General features: G+C 45.7%; 1 protein-coding gene across 1 annotated transcript in view; it reads left to right on the top strand.

The window, feature by feature from the left end:
- LOC121683640 (mitochondrial intermediate peptidase-like) overlaps positions 1–16,914 on the top strand; it is a 41,399-nt gene that overhangs the window by 18,248 nt on the left and 6,237 nt on the right. The window contains 4 exon segments of the mRNA XM_042063361.1: positions 4–78; positions 1,123–1,239; positions 6,725–6,846; positions 7,720–7,793. Coding sequence (XP_041919295.1) covers positions 4–78; positions 1,123–1,239; positions 6,725–6,846; positions 7,720–7,793 — 388 coding nt within the window.

The raw sequence follows: 16,914 nt of genomic DNA, 5'->3' as shown, positions 1-16,914 counted from the left end.
CAGCCTCTGCCAAAGAACATGGTGAATCGCCTGTGTGAGTCCAAGAAGGTTTGCGGTGCAGCAGACACTCAGCTCCAGGTACTTCTGAACAGTAACATAACAGCCTTTAAACAGATCTCCAGAACAGGCCAGGAACACCACACACACACACACACACACACACACATACACTCCCTCTCCCTCTACCCTGGCTTGTCCACCCTGTGTGGTGCCCAGCAGTATTAGCTGATGTCCTCTCTGTCTTGTCCTGTCTGCGTAAACATGCGGCAGATAGGACTTATCTGTGTTTATTTTTACGCCGGGCCTCGTCCCGCTCTGCTGTGCTCTGCTGTGCTCCCCATCTCTCCGCCCCTCTCCTCAGAGGCCCCTCCATCCCCATCTCTCTCCCTTAATGCCTCCTGAGCCTACTGACTGATGAGGCTCTCAGGCAGCCACTCCTGCCATAGGCCTCCATCTAATCTGCCGCGTCTGGGGGAGTCGTGGTCCCACTTTATATTAAGTGTCCTTATTACAGTCACGTTACGTAAGCAGTGACTAATACTGTAAACTTCTCGCATTACCTCGTATTATTACACATAGCCCACTATTTTGTTACATATTATTGCAAATAGCAAACTCTGACACTCAGCCTAAACCCCTTAATCCTAACTCTTATCCCTTAAGGATATCTTATGACATTAGAACAATACACTGTAGTTGTTGGTTATTAATTGCATCATGTCTGATGACACTTAATATAAAGTTTGCATTTTGTTAACTTTTTTCTATGTATAAATGTTACATTATGTTTACAGTTATTCATTTAGCAGACGCTTTTCTTCCAAAGTGGCTTATATATGTCAACTCTATTACAAGAGACTACAGTGACCCCAGAGCAACTCGGGGTTAAGTGCCTTTGCTCAAGGGCACAACGGTGGAAGCCGGGAATTGAACCCACAACTTTTCAGGCTACTGCATGCTAGCCCAGCTCCTTAACCACTAAGCTAAAACCGCTCCGTTTCATCTGTGTATAGGTATCTAAAAGTAAGCCATGATCTTGGTGTTGGTGTGTCTTTGCTGTGCCAGTTGCTTTGCCAGGTGAGGCTCAGGAACTCACCGTCTCATTGCTGTTCTCTTCTCCAGGTGTTCTATGCAGCCCTGGATCAGGTGTATCACGGCGCACCACAGAACCGTTCCACCACGGACATCCTGAAGGAACTGCAGCAGAAATTCTACGGCCTTCCCTACATTCCCAACACAGTGAGTACCAGTAGAACAGCATCGCAGCATCACTGGATGCTGAGCAACCGTGTCCATGGCAACTTGACAGTGGTGTGGAGGACTTTTACCAGAGACTTTTTAGGAGACACAGCACTCAAAGAATGTCTCATAGAAATGTATGGGGCTAGTTCGTAATGCAAACATAACAAATTTGTGATGATGTTAGGTATTTTTGGTTGGTGGTATGGTCTGCTCTCAGGTTCCCCCTTCTCTCTTTCTTTCTTTCTTTCTTTCTTTCTCTCTCTTTCTTTCTCTCCCCCTCTCCCTCTCCTCCTCGTATCACCCTCACGTCTATGTGGCTGTGGAGAGCACCCACACCGTTTAAGGGATTAAGCCTTTTTCCCCTCCCTCTCATCCCTCTCTTTCTTCTCCCCCTTCTCCCCCTCCCTCTCATCCCTCTCTTTCTCATCCCCCCTCTCTGTCATCACTCTCCTCCTCTACTTCAGAGGCCCTCCTATGATAACAAAGCCAGGGTGTACTTTGAATAAGTACTCCCTGGGGGAAATATTTGAAGCTCTTAGTGCTGGAGCTGGAGTCATTTAATAAAAGGGGGGGGGGGGGGGGGGGGTTCTCCAATGCTCTCATGTCGCGCACAGAAAGTGAGCAAGAGCAGAGAACGGTAAAAAGGAGAGAGAGAGAAAGAGGAGAGAGAAAGAGGAGAGAGAGAGAGAGAAAAAGAGAAAAAGAAAGACCTAAAGAAGCTGTGTCCTTGTGGCCAGAGGGATAGTAGGAGGCTTTTTTCCTCAGCAATGACCCTCCTTAAAAAGGCAACTCATGTGCATGCAGCGGCAATCAGATGGTAGTTAGTGGAGTTTAACAAACCCCACTCTCTTCTGTATCCTTTTTTCCCCCCATTGCGTATTTATATCTAAGATGTGAACAGGTACACTTAGGTCACACACACACACACACACACACACACACACATACAGAGTATCATCTTTTGATATCGACATGGGATTGTCTTCGTCCGTGGCCATTTTTGTCTCTATTTAGCAACCCCCACCACCACACACACATACACACACACACACACCAGTGTTCCTCCTGCTCTTCCATCAGCGCTTGTAAATGGGATTAGAGGGGCAGCTGAGTCCGGGTGTAAAGAGAGAGCTCGTCCAACACTAACACACTAACAGCCTGCTACACAGAGAGCAAGCTGAGAACACACGTTAACACAGCAACAGGGAGAGAAAAAAGTCTGTGTGTGTGTGTGTGGTTTGAGCTGTTACGGAGAGAGTAATATGAGAACAGACATTAAAACAGCAACACGTAGAGGAAAAAGGGACATTTTGTGTGTGTGTGTGTGTGTGTGTGGTTTGAGCTGTTACGGAGAGAGTAATATGAGAACAGACATTAAAACAGCAACACGGAGAGGAAAAAGGGACATTTTGTGTGTATGTGTGTGTGTTTTGTGTGTGTGTGTGTGTGTGTGTGTGTGTGTGTGTGTGTGTGTGTGTGTGTGTGGGTAGTTTGAGCTCTTACGGAGAGAGAAATATGAGAACAGACATTAAAACAGCAACTGCGCGGGGGGGGCATGATTTAAGGTTGCTGCGCTCGACTGCACACCAGAATGAACTAATGGGTAACAGCAAGAGCCTAGTGATGGATAGTCTAGTGACCGCTGCCGTGTGTGTGTGTGTGTGTGTGTGTGTGTGTGTGTTTGGGGGGGGGGGGGGGGGGGTGCTTGTGCACATTTCAGTACAAGTGAGTGTTTATCTGTTTGCATGTGTTTCATACAGTATATGCAGGAGCATAGCATGTCTAACCTTTACTGATGTGTGTTCGTATATATATATATATATATATATGTGTGTGTGTGTGTGTGTGTGAGTGTTTGGGGGGTGGGGGTGCTTGTGCACATTTCAGTACAAGTGAGTGTTTATCTGTTTGCATGTGTTGTGATGTGTCGTGCTCACTGATTACAGCCAGATAATAGTGTATATGATATACAGATCATAATGGTGATGTGTCGTGCTCACTGATTACAGCCACATAATAGTGTATATGATATACAGATCATAATGGTGATGTGTCGTGCTCACTGATTACAGCCAGATAATAGTGTATATGATATACAGATCATAATGGTGATGTGTCGTGCTCACTGATTACAGCCAGATAATAGTGTATATGATATACAGATCATAATGGTGATGTGTCGTGCTCACTGTGCTCTGAAGGCATATCACATTTCTAAACTCCATCAGCTCTTGCAGCTGTGCAAGAAATACAGTGTAACCCAAATCATGCAACAAGGACATTACAGTACCATCATAGGAAGATGTAGGCAGATTCTGCATTGGGCTACACACCTTCCACAGATGTGCAGATGCTCAACAAACTACCTGTTGGCACTCTGTTAGCTACAAGTTACGGTTAAGTGAGGGGTTGGATTTGGTTAAAGTTTAATAACTTCTCAACAACGATTTCACATACTGAACTTGAATGTTAACAGATGATCTGTGAAGTCTCTGTGGGCGGACTACCCAATGTAGTGTTACCCTGCACTGTAGCAGCCTCTCCCTTGAAACAGCATGACTACATTTATACACACTTAGATGTGTATAAATGTATTACAAGCTATGTCCGACTGTGTTGTTATAGGCTCTTTACAGTATACTGCCATTTGTAGTAAGTCGCTTTGGATGAAAGCATCTGCTAAATGAATAAATGTGAAAAATATGAAGTTATGTATAACTACTGTTGTGAGCTCCTGACACTAGCTGTGATGTGGTATTGTGATGGCGTAGCCTGTCTAATGGCTTCTGGTAATGACTAGATTTCACTGACTGAGGTGAGGGCTGTATCAGATAGGTCGTTTTTCTCAGCACCCGCGTCTACTCTGATGGGTCTTGTGTTTTTGTAAACGAGTTAAAAGCCCCCCCGGCCTCCGTCACCACCACACCCAGTCTCCACGTGGGACACACTACACCGCCACTTTTCGGCCTACGCCCTTTTCATAGTGGCGGAGGAGGCAGCCCTCATCTCCCACAGCCCAGAGGCACCGCATGCCTGCGTCTCACCTGAAGATAACACTACCGCTCGCTCACCTGTCGGGTCTCAGGTGTCACAGGTACAGGTGGAAACTGGTAAAGATGTCAGAAGGTAAACCTCCTACCATGTATCGGTTCTACCTGTGTACTTGTCGGAAGGAGCAAACGCACACCTTGTATACTTCTCAGTTAGGCGTTGATCGTGGAGAGGTTACGAGGTAAAAAAAAAAATAACCTTCTTATTTCTAGATGCAGTGGACGTTTTAAATTAGGTAGAAATTCGACTGTGCAGCCTTAATAATAAAGAATAGAATCGGAAAAATCACTCAATCTGAATAAAAATGACACATATAACGTGTAAACACCTTTAACAGAAAAAAAACTGCCGATCCAAATTTTAATAAGAATGAAAGAGATGGTGTACTCCGTTCTAATTCCGATTGAACAGCCATGTTTTGTTGGAGTGTACAAATGTGTCACTTCATCCTAGATGGGCCAGGCCCAGCCTAGATCCATTTCAGAGTGTGGTGACCGGATTAGTGTGGTGCTGACCAGTGCAGCATTGCCTGAGGGATCCTCTCATGGATGCCCTTACAGGGATGAGTTGGGGACTAAGTGCTGATGTTTCAGCTATCATTTTATGGCTTTTTAATGTTATTCTTGTAAGTGGTTGTCAATGTCATGATCGCAATCAGGAACAGATTTATTGGCGGAATGCCCATAGCACAGCTGTAAGGCTGTCTAGATCCTTGATATTAACATTAAAGAGCTAGAATGTGAATTATTGGAGGCTTTTCCGTCGTTACGTGGTGGATACCCATAAAGATGGTGCATCTCCCTTGGGAATCATTAAAGTCTAAATGGCTTTTGGACCAGTTTCACTCAGTTTCACATTCACCTGACAACTGTTATTAAACCCCCATTGATTCCTTTCTCGGTGTGTGTTGTGGAATAGAAAATCGAGCCAGCTGCAGAAACGCGCACACACACACACACACACACTCCTCATGCAAGCAGTAACATCTCTTTCTTTCTCTCACACAGACATACACACACACACACTCATATGCACACACACACAGACGCACACACACACTCACACACACACAGACGCACACACACACACACAGAGGCACACAGACGCACACTCACACACACACACAGGCACACAGACGCACACTCACACACACACACACACACAGACATGCACACACACACACACAGACGCACACACACACACACACAGACGCACACTCACACAGACGCACACACTCACACACACAGACGCACACTCACACAGACGCACACACTCACACACACAGACGCACACTCACACAGACGCACACACACACACACACACAGACGCACACTCACACACACAGACGCACACTCACACACACACAGAGGCTGGGGGTGTAGTGGTAACCAGTGTCCCTACATGCCCCTCAGCGTTCTCTGAATCTGCCTTTAAATCTGCACCTCCTCCAGACGACAAGCGTTTACTTGGACTCGCTAGCCCCAGTGCTCCCTGCCCTGACGGCAGTTCGTTTCCAGTCTGGGCCAAATAAGAGCCATCTTTGGTGCTCCGCTCTGCCTCTGACTCTACTCTGGTTCGTCTTTTGGACTCGCTCTCTCTGATGGGGCTGTCACACCATGTCAACACAGACACAACCGTGTTCCAGAGCACAGACACATGCTGTGTAGTCTGTAGCCATGCATATGGTTATATGCTGACAGGTGCTTTTATCATTTACATGTGTGCATTTAGCAGACACTTTTATCCAAAGCGACTTATGCCAATTATATATTACAAGGGCCATTGTCCCCGGATGCAACTCAGGGTTAAGTGCCTTGCTCGAGGGTACAACGGTGGTGGCCGGGAATTGAACCCTCAACTTTTCAGCCTACTGCATGCAAGCCCAGCTCCTTAGCCACTACACTACTACTGCATGCTAGCCCAGCTCCTTAGCCACTACACTACTACTGCATGCTAGCCCAGCTCCTTAGCCACTACACTACTACTGCATGCTAGCCCAGCTCCTTAGCTACTACACTACTACTGCATGCTAGCCCAGCTCCTTAGCCACTACACTACTACTGCATGCTAGCCCAGCTCCTTAGCCACTACACTACTACTGCATGCTAGCCCAGCTACTTAGCCACAACGCTACTACTGCATGCTGGCCCAGCTCCTTAGCTACTACACTACTACTGCATGCTAGCCCAGCTCCTTATCCACTACACTATTACTGCATGCTAGCCCAGCTCCTTAGCCACTACACTACTACTGCATGCTAGCCCAGCCCCTTAGCCACTACGCTACCACCGCCTCGGTGCTGAGGTTCAGGTTGTGTAAAACGGCATTTAGGTCAGCCATACTGAGTGTTCTCTTTTGCCGTCTTCCAGATTGAAATAGAATTCTCTCCATAGTGAATGATGATTGGTCCTCCTGTTTGCTTGATTGACAGGCTTGGCAGTTGAGATTCAGCCACCTGATTGGCTACGGGGCCAAGTACTACTCCTACCTGATGTCCCGGGCGGTTGCCTCCATGGTGTGGAAACAGTGCTTCATCGGAGACCCGCTGAACAGGTACTCACTGCAAGTCAAAACAATAAATTAATGAATATGTTGAGGAACAAAATTCAGAAGAAAAAGAAAGAAAGAAAGACAGAAAGAAAGACAGAAAGAAAGAAAGAAAGAAAGACAGAAAGAAAGAGAAAGAAAGAAAGAAGGAAAGAAAGAAAACAGAAGTAAGGAAAGAAAGAAAGAAAACAGAAGAAAGAAAGAAAGAAGGAAAGAAAGAAAACAGAAGTAAGGAAAGAAAGAAAGAAAACAGAAGAAAGAAAGAAAGAAAGAAAGACAGAAAGAAAGAAAGAAAGAAAGAAAACAGAAGTAAGGAAAGAAAGTAAAAAAAGGCCACAAAATGAATGAATGAAGGATAGAAATGAATGAATGAAGGATAGAAATGAATGAGGGTGAAAGGAAATGAAAAGTCATTTTATGACCCACACAACAGATTATCTGAAAAGCACACAGTTCATTCAAGCCAGCTGAGCGTTTGAGGGCCCAAAGGAGATCTGTATCTGTCTGTACTTCTCTTTTAGACTCCTCTGTCTTGTGTCAATGCCGACATGAGGTTAACATCAGGGCATATAGACTACGGTCACATCCAGGTGCAACGAAGATATTGGCATGTGTGTACTTGTGTGTGTGAGTGTGTATGTCTCTAGGTTACGTGTATGTATGTATGTGAATGCTGTGCCTTGTGCGTGCGTGTGTGAGTGTGTATGTCTCTAGGTTACGTGTATGTATGTATGTGAATGCTGTGCCTTGTGCGTGCGTGTGTGAGTGTGTATGTCTCTAGGTTACGTGTATGTATGTATGTGAATGCTGTGCCTTGTGCGTGCGTGCGTGCATGTGTGCGATGTAAAGGGTGAGTGTAAGCCTCTGGTCTCCTTGCAGAGAGATGGGGGAACGCTACAGGAGGGAGATGCTGGCCCATGGTGGAGGCAAGGAACCCAGGCACATGGTGGAAGGTCAGTTCTACTGCCCCGTACACCCCCATACCCTAGTTGTACTGCTGGGAGGTTTTTTTCCCCCCTGGTTTAACTGACTACAAAGACATTACTGACAGTAGTCATAATTGAGAAATCCCTGTGGTGGAGTTTGTTGATGTGAGTTAGCCTGAAGACTTACCCTCAGCCTGACAAACAGCAGTACTCACACACACACACACACACACACACACACACACACACACACACACACACATTCCTTTGATGTAAGTCTGAGGTTTCTTTTAGGAAGTTCATGGGTTTATATGCAAAAGACCCAAATCAGCTTGTGTTTCTGTGTGATTAGGAAACTAGGCTATGATGTCATCTCTGTGCGTCTCTCTTAGTTTGATCTAATCTTAATTACAGGATCAGGTTTGGGAAATAACGTAGTTCTGAGGGCTCTGCTTTACATGCCATGCTGTAATACTTACTGCCTTGTTAGCACAGAGGTCACAGAGTTTAGATTTTGGCCAATGTAATACTGTATGGAAGAAGTAACCCAATCACAGAATGGTATGTTGTTTGTTTGTGTGTGTGTGTGTGTGTGTATATATATATATATATATATATATATATATATATATATATATATATATATATATATATATATATATATATATATATATATATATATATATATATATATATATTAGTCGACGGCATATATATATATATATATATATATATATATATATATATATATATATTAGTCGACGGCAATTTTTTTAGTCAAAGAGTCGTTTTACTATTGACCGCCTATTTATTTTTGGTCTCAAACGGCTCACTGTAATGTTATATCAACTCTATGTTATTAACTCTTGAAAAGTACAATGACTGTCTTTGGATGTTAAACAGGCTACTAAGACTTTGGCAATCATGTTTTAAACTCCTATGCACGCAAGTGTTTACGCCAGCAGCAAAGCTGCGTGCCTGCCTGCTTTCAGCGCAATTCATTATTAGGCAGAGCTAAGTGGGAGGAGCTAAGCTAGTAGGTTACGCTAGTCCAGACTCTGACTAATATAGTATTGTGGAAATTGAAATAAATGAAGTGAAGTGTCTCACGTTGACAACGCAACGGCGTGTCATTACTGTAATTCATTCATACAAAAAAAACGTTAAAACGAACATATATCACCGCCTGTGATATCAACAATCAAGGTGCGCGTCATTTCCCATGGTCAATAAGTCACGACGCATATTTTTTTTAGCGTTCAAGCCAACTGATAAAGTGAGGTAACCTATGTGGTAAGATGCGCAAAGTGCTTGTAAGCCTACTTGTTTTGAACATGCTGATGTTAAAGAAGTTGTCTATGTCCATGGCAAGACTGGCATACAAATAAAGTCTATCAAAGGTCTGACATTAGATCTGAAGGTAGCATTTTAAATGGGTGTTTTTTTTTTATTCATAATGTTTTTGAACAGTTTACTTACAGTAATACAGCTTCTAACAAAAGTAGGGTGATATATATTTTACGTTTTCCCTTTAGTTGAGTTCAAATAAAACGGACACAACAAAATAACAAACACTTGATTTTTAAAAAAAATAATCGTTTAGATTGGTCGACTAATCGAAAATCTATGTTATTAACTCTTGAAAAGTACAATGACTGTCTTTGGATGTTAAACAGGCTATTAGTCGAAAGATTAGTCGTTAGTGGCAGCACTAAAAATTAACGCTTCAATCATACACTGGATCGGTACTCTGACACTGTTTGGTTCTGAGCACAAGTAAAACTTTTGAGGCGAATGTTTTATTTTGCAACAACTGTCGGACACTCTGTGAATGTAGTTTGAGAATGGAGAAAAGGGTGGAAGGTTTCAAAAAATGTGTAACAATTGGGGAAAACTGTAAGTGTTCCCTTAATTTTTTTTGAGCAGTATATATGTATGTATACTTGTATACTTTTTGAGCATATTATTTATTTTATTATATTGTTTTACTTTTTGTCATTTAATAATTTAATGTTTCATTAGTGCTTGTCAGTAGTAGTAGTAGTACCCTTGCCCGAGCACTGTAAATTGCCCATGACAGTGTATTGAGCTAGACACCTGTGTGTGTGTGTGTGTGTGTGTGTGTGTGTGTGTGTGTGTGTGAGTGAGTGTGTGTGAGAGGATAAGACTCCTTAAGCCTGTTTATCGCTGTCAGATCGCTTGCCACGGTCGGCTCATTTAGCAGCTAAACGGCGCGCCGTTGAGAGCCGTCAGATCATTAAGAGGCATCAGATCGTGACTCCATCATGGGCCGCACCTGTCTGCGTGTGGTTAGCCACACACTTGGTGGGAGACATACACTTACACACACATACACAGACATGTGACTGACACACAAACACAAACATACACAAACACACACACACACACACACACACACGCTCTCTCTCTCACTCTCTCTAACACACAAACACACACATGCACACACACACACACTCTCTCTCTCATTTTCTCTCATTCTCTCTCTCTCTCTCTCTCTCTCTCTCTCTCTCTCGCACACACACACACATACACACACACACACACACACAGACTTACTGCTAGGGGTGCTAGAGAATGTTTTTGGAGCTTCTCTCCGCTTCAGTGCGTGTCTGAATGTCTGTTTGTGGTGGCTGAGCCTCATAGGGGTTGGACAAGGCCAGAGTTTTCCCAGAACACCTGCACAGTAACCACCGCCACCCCCCTTACACACACACACACACACACACACACACAGACAAAAATACCCGACAGATCACTTCACTTCAACCACAACACAGACATAGTTCCCCCACACCCTGAAAATACCCCACAATGCACCTCACCATCTCCCTGCCCCGACCCCCCGGATCCTCCTCCGCAATCTATTTGTCACCAGTCACCCCCGCCCCCCTCCTCCCAACTCTCAGGCCTGAACACCTCTCTCTCTCTCCCTCTCTCTCTCTCTCCCTCTCTCTCTCTCTCTCTCTCTCTCTGCAAATGCTTTTCTGGTTCACCACCCTTTCACAGCAGCCACAAGAGCTTTTGTGTTTACATTTCCACTTGAAGTCAATTAGCATGTGCATCTAGAGGAGGAGATCACTTACAGGAGATGGTGTACATTTAGGTGGGTGCATTTGAAGGTGTTTATCCACAAGTGTGTTAACGGTCAAACCTTCTGACCTGGGTGTTCTGAACACCTTAGTCTTCTAGTAAAGGCACGGGAGAACATTTAGTCCATTTCTTGTCCGCTGTCCACAAACAGATCACTTAAGAAAAGTTTGGCAGGATTTAGGTTTGAAGATGTAAACAGAGTCACAAACGTCTCACAGAAACTCTTCTCCAGCACACTCTGCAGGAAGGAAATGAAGGCCCTTCACCCTGCTGAGGCGTTGACGCCGTCATTAACCTAAGTTCAACAAAGCTGAAGACCTGGACATTGCGAAATGGGCTGATTGTTCTTCAGGAAGTTCCATGTAGCCTTACCCTGGTCAAGGGTGTGAGCTTCCCTGAAGATGAGTAAGTGATAGTGTAGCACTGTAGATCTAATGGTAGAGTATGTCTTCTTACTGTGAACAGCTGGCTACCACAGACAGTTGGTGTCAGGCATGGGGTCAGCATCTCAAGAGTGACCTTTTCCCAAAGGTAGTCTTAACCACCTGTCTACAGCTGACAGAAGTGTGACTCCTTTTAAGTAGGTTTGTACACAGCTTTGCAACGTAAAATTCTCCTGTCGTTCAAAATGCAGTTAGGAATGTTTTGTTTGATATTTTGGGTTCTTGGAAATCAGTTGTGGATCAGTTGTTTACAAATAGAGTCTTGTAGTGTCTCATCTCTTAGTCTCAGTCATGCAGTATGTTATCCGTGGCAGTGGGAGTCCAACAGGCCCCTCTCTACTCTGCTCTGGTCTGGCCTCAAACCTAAGTGACCCCTGGGGGTGGTCTCTGAGTCTCACAGACATTCTAGAATCAGCTCAACATTCCAGAACATTTCCACAACGAACTCACCTGAGGTGAGGGGTGAGGGGTGGGTGGGTGGGTGGGGGGCAGTACGGACTGTTCCGCCAGTATCTGGCAAACCCTAGCCCTTTGTTCCCACTCAACTGGACCGGGGTGGACCTGGTTGCGAGGGAGTTGTGTGTGTGTGAGCGTGTGTGTGTGTGTGTGTGAGCGTGTGTGTGTGTGTGTGTGAGCGAGCACGGGAAAGGAACCGGAGTCTCCCCTTGAGAGAGCGGCCAGGCAAGCTCAGCTCATCTCAGCTCCGCTCAGCTCAGTGGCCCCCTCCATCCGCCTCCACCTGGCCCGCTCCCAGGGCGGCGGTGCTGAAAAGTCGGGTAGGATTAGATGGCCGGCCGGCTGGAGGGGAGAGAGGAGGTGACAGACTGGCCAGCGCGCTGACTGAGCCCCAGTGTTCTGGGCCTGGAGCCGGGACAGAGGAGGCTTTCATGGGCCGCAGCGTTCCCAGCCTCCGCCGCACTCCTCCAGGGCTCACAACAATGGGCCTCCTTGGCACCTGAGCCACCGCGGCCCGCAGCAGAGGACACGGAGTGCAGATGGCCACATGTATGATCCCTCTCTCCCTCTCTCTCTTTTTCTCTCTCTCACTCTCCCTCCCCCTCTCTTTTTTCCTCTCGCTCTTTCTCCCTCTCCCTCACCTTTGCTCTCTCACTCCTTCTTTTTCTCTCTCTCTCTCGCTCTCTCCCTCCCTCCCCCTCTCTCTTTCTCTCTCGCTCTTTCTCCCTCTCCCTCACCTTTGCTCTCTCACTCTCTCTTCTTCTTTTTCTCTCTTTTTCTCTCCCCCCCCCCCCCCCCCTCTCTGTATGTTTCTCTCCTTTTCGGATTTTGACTGGCTCATGTTCCTGTAATGGATTTGTGAGGACAGGCTGTTTGCAGCAGATTTTTTTTTTTTTGTCCACACGGAAGCAATGGATTCGATTGTTAACACAGCAGGAGTGTTTGGAGACCTTGAGAGCTGAAGCAGCCATCCATGTACCTACAGTACATTTAGAGAGGCCACTGGTTTTCAGACTGCATTTGCTAACGTGTCCTCCCAGTCATGTGCGCATGAGAGAAGACCAAATAAGGAACATTACCTACCTTCAATAATTATTCATGTAGCTATTCATCTATATTACCAAAGACGAGACAGAATACCATTACAAAATGTCAGTTTCCCTGGAACAGTTTCATTGTAAATAATCTAGTGCAGTAAGACGTACAGCTGGGAAAACCTCCATCCCTCAATCCCAATCCCAACCTAGACCCCCACCTCTCAATCCCAACCTAGACACTCACCTCTCAGTCCCAACCTAGGCCCGCATTCCTCATCCCAATCTCAACCTAGACCCCCACCCCTCAATCCCAATCCCATCCTAGACCCAACACCCCTCAATCCCAACCTAGGCCCGCACCCCTCATCCCAATCCCATCCTAGACCCCCACCCCTCATCCCAATCCCATCCTAGACCCAACACCCCTCAATCCCAACCTAGGCCCGCACCCCTCATCCCAATCCCATCCTAGACCCCCACCCCTCATCCCAATCCCAACCTAGACCCCCACCCCTCATCCCAATCCCATCCTAGACCCCCGTCGCTCAGTTCCAATCCCAAACTGGTCCACTCCACCCTCCCTTGGGGATGAAGACAGACAGACAGACACATGGATCAGGCAAGTAAACTAACAAAACAGGAGAAAACACACACACACACACACACACACACACAGAGGAGGAAGGCAGAAAGGCATTGCCTGGTACATATAGAACTTTTTTTAACTCTTGGCTCCTGTGAGTGATAAAGATTAATTTATGTAATTGAGTTGAATTAAAGTTGTAAAGCTTGATTACTAACTGCTTATCAGAGAGACCACTAATGCTGTGCCAGGCTTTGAATGGTGCTCAGGGACCATGTAGTGAATAGGTCTGAATTACAGTTTATCTTCTTGGGGAAGAAATAACACGATGCGTAATAAACACAAGTGCCAACTGTTTCAGTTTTTTTCTCTTTACATTTCTTCCTCCTACATTTTGCAAACCAAACTATACACTACATGAACTATGCAGCAACATGACGTCAGAGCACTAAATGTAAATTTGAGGGCATGCACAGGTCTGCCTGTGTGTCTTCCCCCCCCCCCCCCAATCTTGGCCCGACAGCCTTGCCAAGACCAAAGGTGGGGAGGGGGTGTAGTAGTAAGGTAAGCCAATTTTTTTTCTTTTTTAAAAAAAAAAAGAAAGGCTCCCAACAGCCCCTCAACAGGAGACACGCCGCTTCTCCTTTCTCTGGATTGTACATCATCACTCCATCTTTTCGATCCCTCCTCCCTCCCTCCCTCCGTCTTTATATAATTTCTTTTAAAGCCCTTTGGTCCCTGTTTTGCTTCAAAGCGGTTAATTACAGAGGCAATCAAGGAGGCGGCTTTGCCTGGAGGGGTCCAACGGGAGGTTTCTCCTCCTCCACACAGATCTTGACATGTCCTAAACGCCAGCGAGACAGAAAAGTGGCAGGGCAGCTTCACAGGAAGCCCTGTAATTATGTGTTTGAGTGTTGCTCAATCCCACCGAATCAAGCCTGCGCATCTGGCCCAGGAACTGAAGAACACACACACACACACATTTTCCTTTCTGTGTTGTTTACACCCAATACACGTCTCTGTACACCAATTAAGCTGGTTGATGACAAACCTAAATAATAATCTCTTCACCGGAGTAAAGGTGTAAGCTGTATTCGTGTGAGAGCAGGGGTGTGTGTGTGTGTGTGTGTGTGTGTGTGTGTGTGTGTGTGTGTGTGTGTGTGTGTGTGTGTGTGTGTGTGTGTGTGTGTGTGCGTGTGTGTGCGAGCGAGAGAGAGAGATGAGATACTTCAGTGAAGTGCTGTCTGCAGGCTATCTCAGTGTGGGAGAGGAGTGACTATCAGTGTCCAGGTGTGTGTGCGTCTCTCGCTCTGTCCCCCTCCTCCCACACACACGCACATACACACACGCAGACATTTCAGTCCAGATGTTATTTTCACTTCCACACACACTTTTCCAACTACTCTCAGACATACCAACTCATATAAATCTATGAGAAATCCATGTCCAGGTGTTTTAAGTGAGTGGAGAGACACACACACACACACACACACACACACACACACACACACACACACACACACACACACACACGTAAGAGAAATTGTTCTCTCTTCCCACACTGCTATATAACTCACTATGAATCAACATTCAAATGTCACAGACAAGGACACACACACACACACACACACAATCACAATCACATGTATATGAGAAATCCATGTCCATCTCTTTCTCCCTCCCTCACACACACACACACACTTTAAGGACCCTACAGAGAGAGTCTGAGTAGGGTTAATGGGAGGTAAATGGATCCCGATTGGCCTTTTTAAAACGTGCAGGGCGATGCGATTACAAGCCCACAGTTGTCATTAAAGCCAGCGTGCAGTTGTTGCTGGCGGGGGAGCTAGACCTCAATTACGCAGATACCCATCTCCCTCCCTCACTCCCTCCCTCCATCCCTCCCTTCTCTCCCTCCCTCACTCTCTCCCTCCCTCTCTCACTCCATCACTCTCTCCCTCTGTCCAGCTTCCAGATAAATAAATACGCCGTACACAGGAGGCAGATTCTTCAGCTATCACACGACTGCACATTAAGACGTGATGCTACTGGCAGCACTACAACATGGGCCTAATTTTAGCACAGCATTCCCATTTGGATTTTCTTTCCATTTTTCAAAAGGATGGCATAGATGTCAGATGTCACGCTGATTGACAACGAAAAACAAGACAAGACAAAAGTAAAACAATATCAAGTAACCTAAAACAACTTAAAAAGAAATTCCACCAGCATGGCACTAACCTTAAAACCGGTGGATCACGTACAGATGCCTTTGAGCTGTTCTTGTGTGTGTGTGTGCGTGTGTCTGTGTGTGTGTCTGTCTGTGTGTGTGTGTGTGTCTGTGTGTGTGTGTGTGCGTCTGTGTGTGTGTGCGTGTGCGTGTGTGTGCATACATGGTTTGGTGTTTGGTTTTCCTCGTCTCGTTTGCTTTCCACACACTATTTTTCGTCCCTTTTGTCTTCACGGGTAACTAACAATGGGGGCATTTTTGGAGGCCGAAGAGGGCATACGGGGGTGTATTTTCAGAACTCCTGCTCCATTGCCTTCTCCAACCATGCATTACGTTTTTTACTGCGTGGCTTAGGAGAGGCGGCGAGCCATTCTCACACAGGCGTTAGGAGCGTCGGCCATGTGTATGGCTTCGACTTGCACGATAAAACAGTCTATCTGAATGTGCTGGATTCCATAATGTAAAAGCTCATTGAAAAATGTTAGTTTGTTAGCGAACACCAGAGGTAGTCTGTGAGGAATGGGTTCGTTTGGATGCACAGAGCAATCTCTTAACTCCACCCCATGACCTCGGGCAGCTATTAAGTCTTGGAGAGAGCTCCTTTTTTTTGTTTTGTTTAGTTTTTTTTCAAAAAATCCCTTCAACGCTTTGGCTCTTATTTCTGGCATGTGCACTATGTGTAATAGTTAAAGGGTTTCTGTTGAAATGTTTTGAAATGCTTTTTTTTGTTTTGTTTGTGATTGTTTCTCTGGTAATCATGTTTAGACCTGCATCTCTCTCAAAAAAAAAAATCTTTTTTCAACATCCTGTTAACCCTCTGCTCTATCAGTCAGAGGACGCTGAGACGGCGTGTTAAAGGGTCTCTGTCCTGCTCATTCATTTTTGTTAGCTTTATTCCTCTCTGCAGTGTGACTTGTGTCACAGCACTGTTAGGATTTCCCCCAGAAGTCTTTGAGTTCTCTTTACATTGAGAGAGAGAGAGAGAGAAAGAAAGAGAGAGTGAGAGAGAGCTCTGTGTCGAGCTCCGGAAATTGCCGTGGTTAGAGAGTGATAGTGATGCGAGACCAGACATCCAGGCCAGCATGGTCTGTTTGTCTCCCTCTCTCTCTTTCTTTCTCCTACTCTCTCTCTCACACTCTTTCTCTTTTTCACTCTCTTTCTCTCTTTCGTCACAGAGAGGCAGCCAAGCCAGTGAGGTGTGTGTGTGTGTGTGTGTGTGTGTGTGTGTGTGTGTGTGTGTGTGTGTGTGTGTGTCCCTCTTTGTGAGCCCTTAGACTTGTCTATCACA

Source organism: Alosa sapidissima, chromosome 15 (genome assembly GCF_018492685.1).
Source record: "Alosa sapidissima isolate fAloSap1 chromosome 15, fAloSap1.pri, whole genome shotgun sequence".
Lineage (NCBI taxonomy): Eukaryota > Metazoa > Chordata > Actinopteri > Clupeiformes > Clupeidae > Alosa > Alosa sapidissima.
The sequence above is the reverse complement of the archived record's forward strand: the minus strand, read 5'-3'. Positions and strand labels throughout refer to the sequence as shown.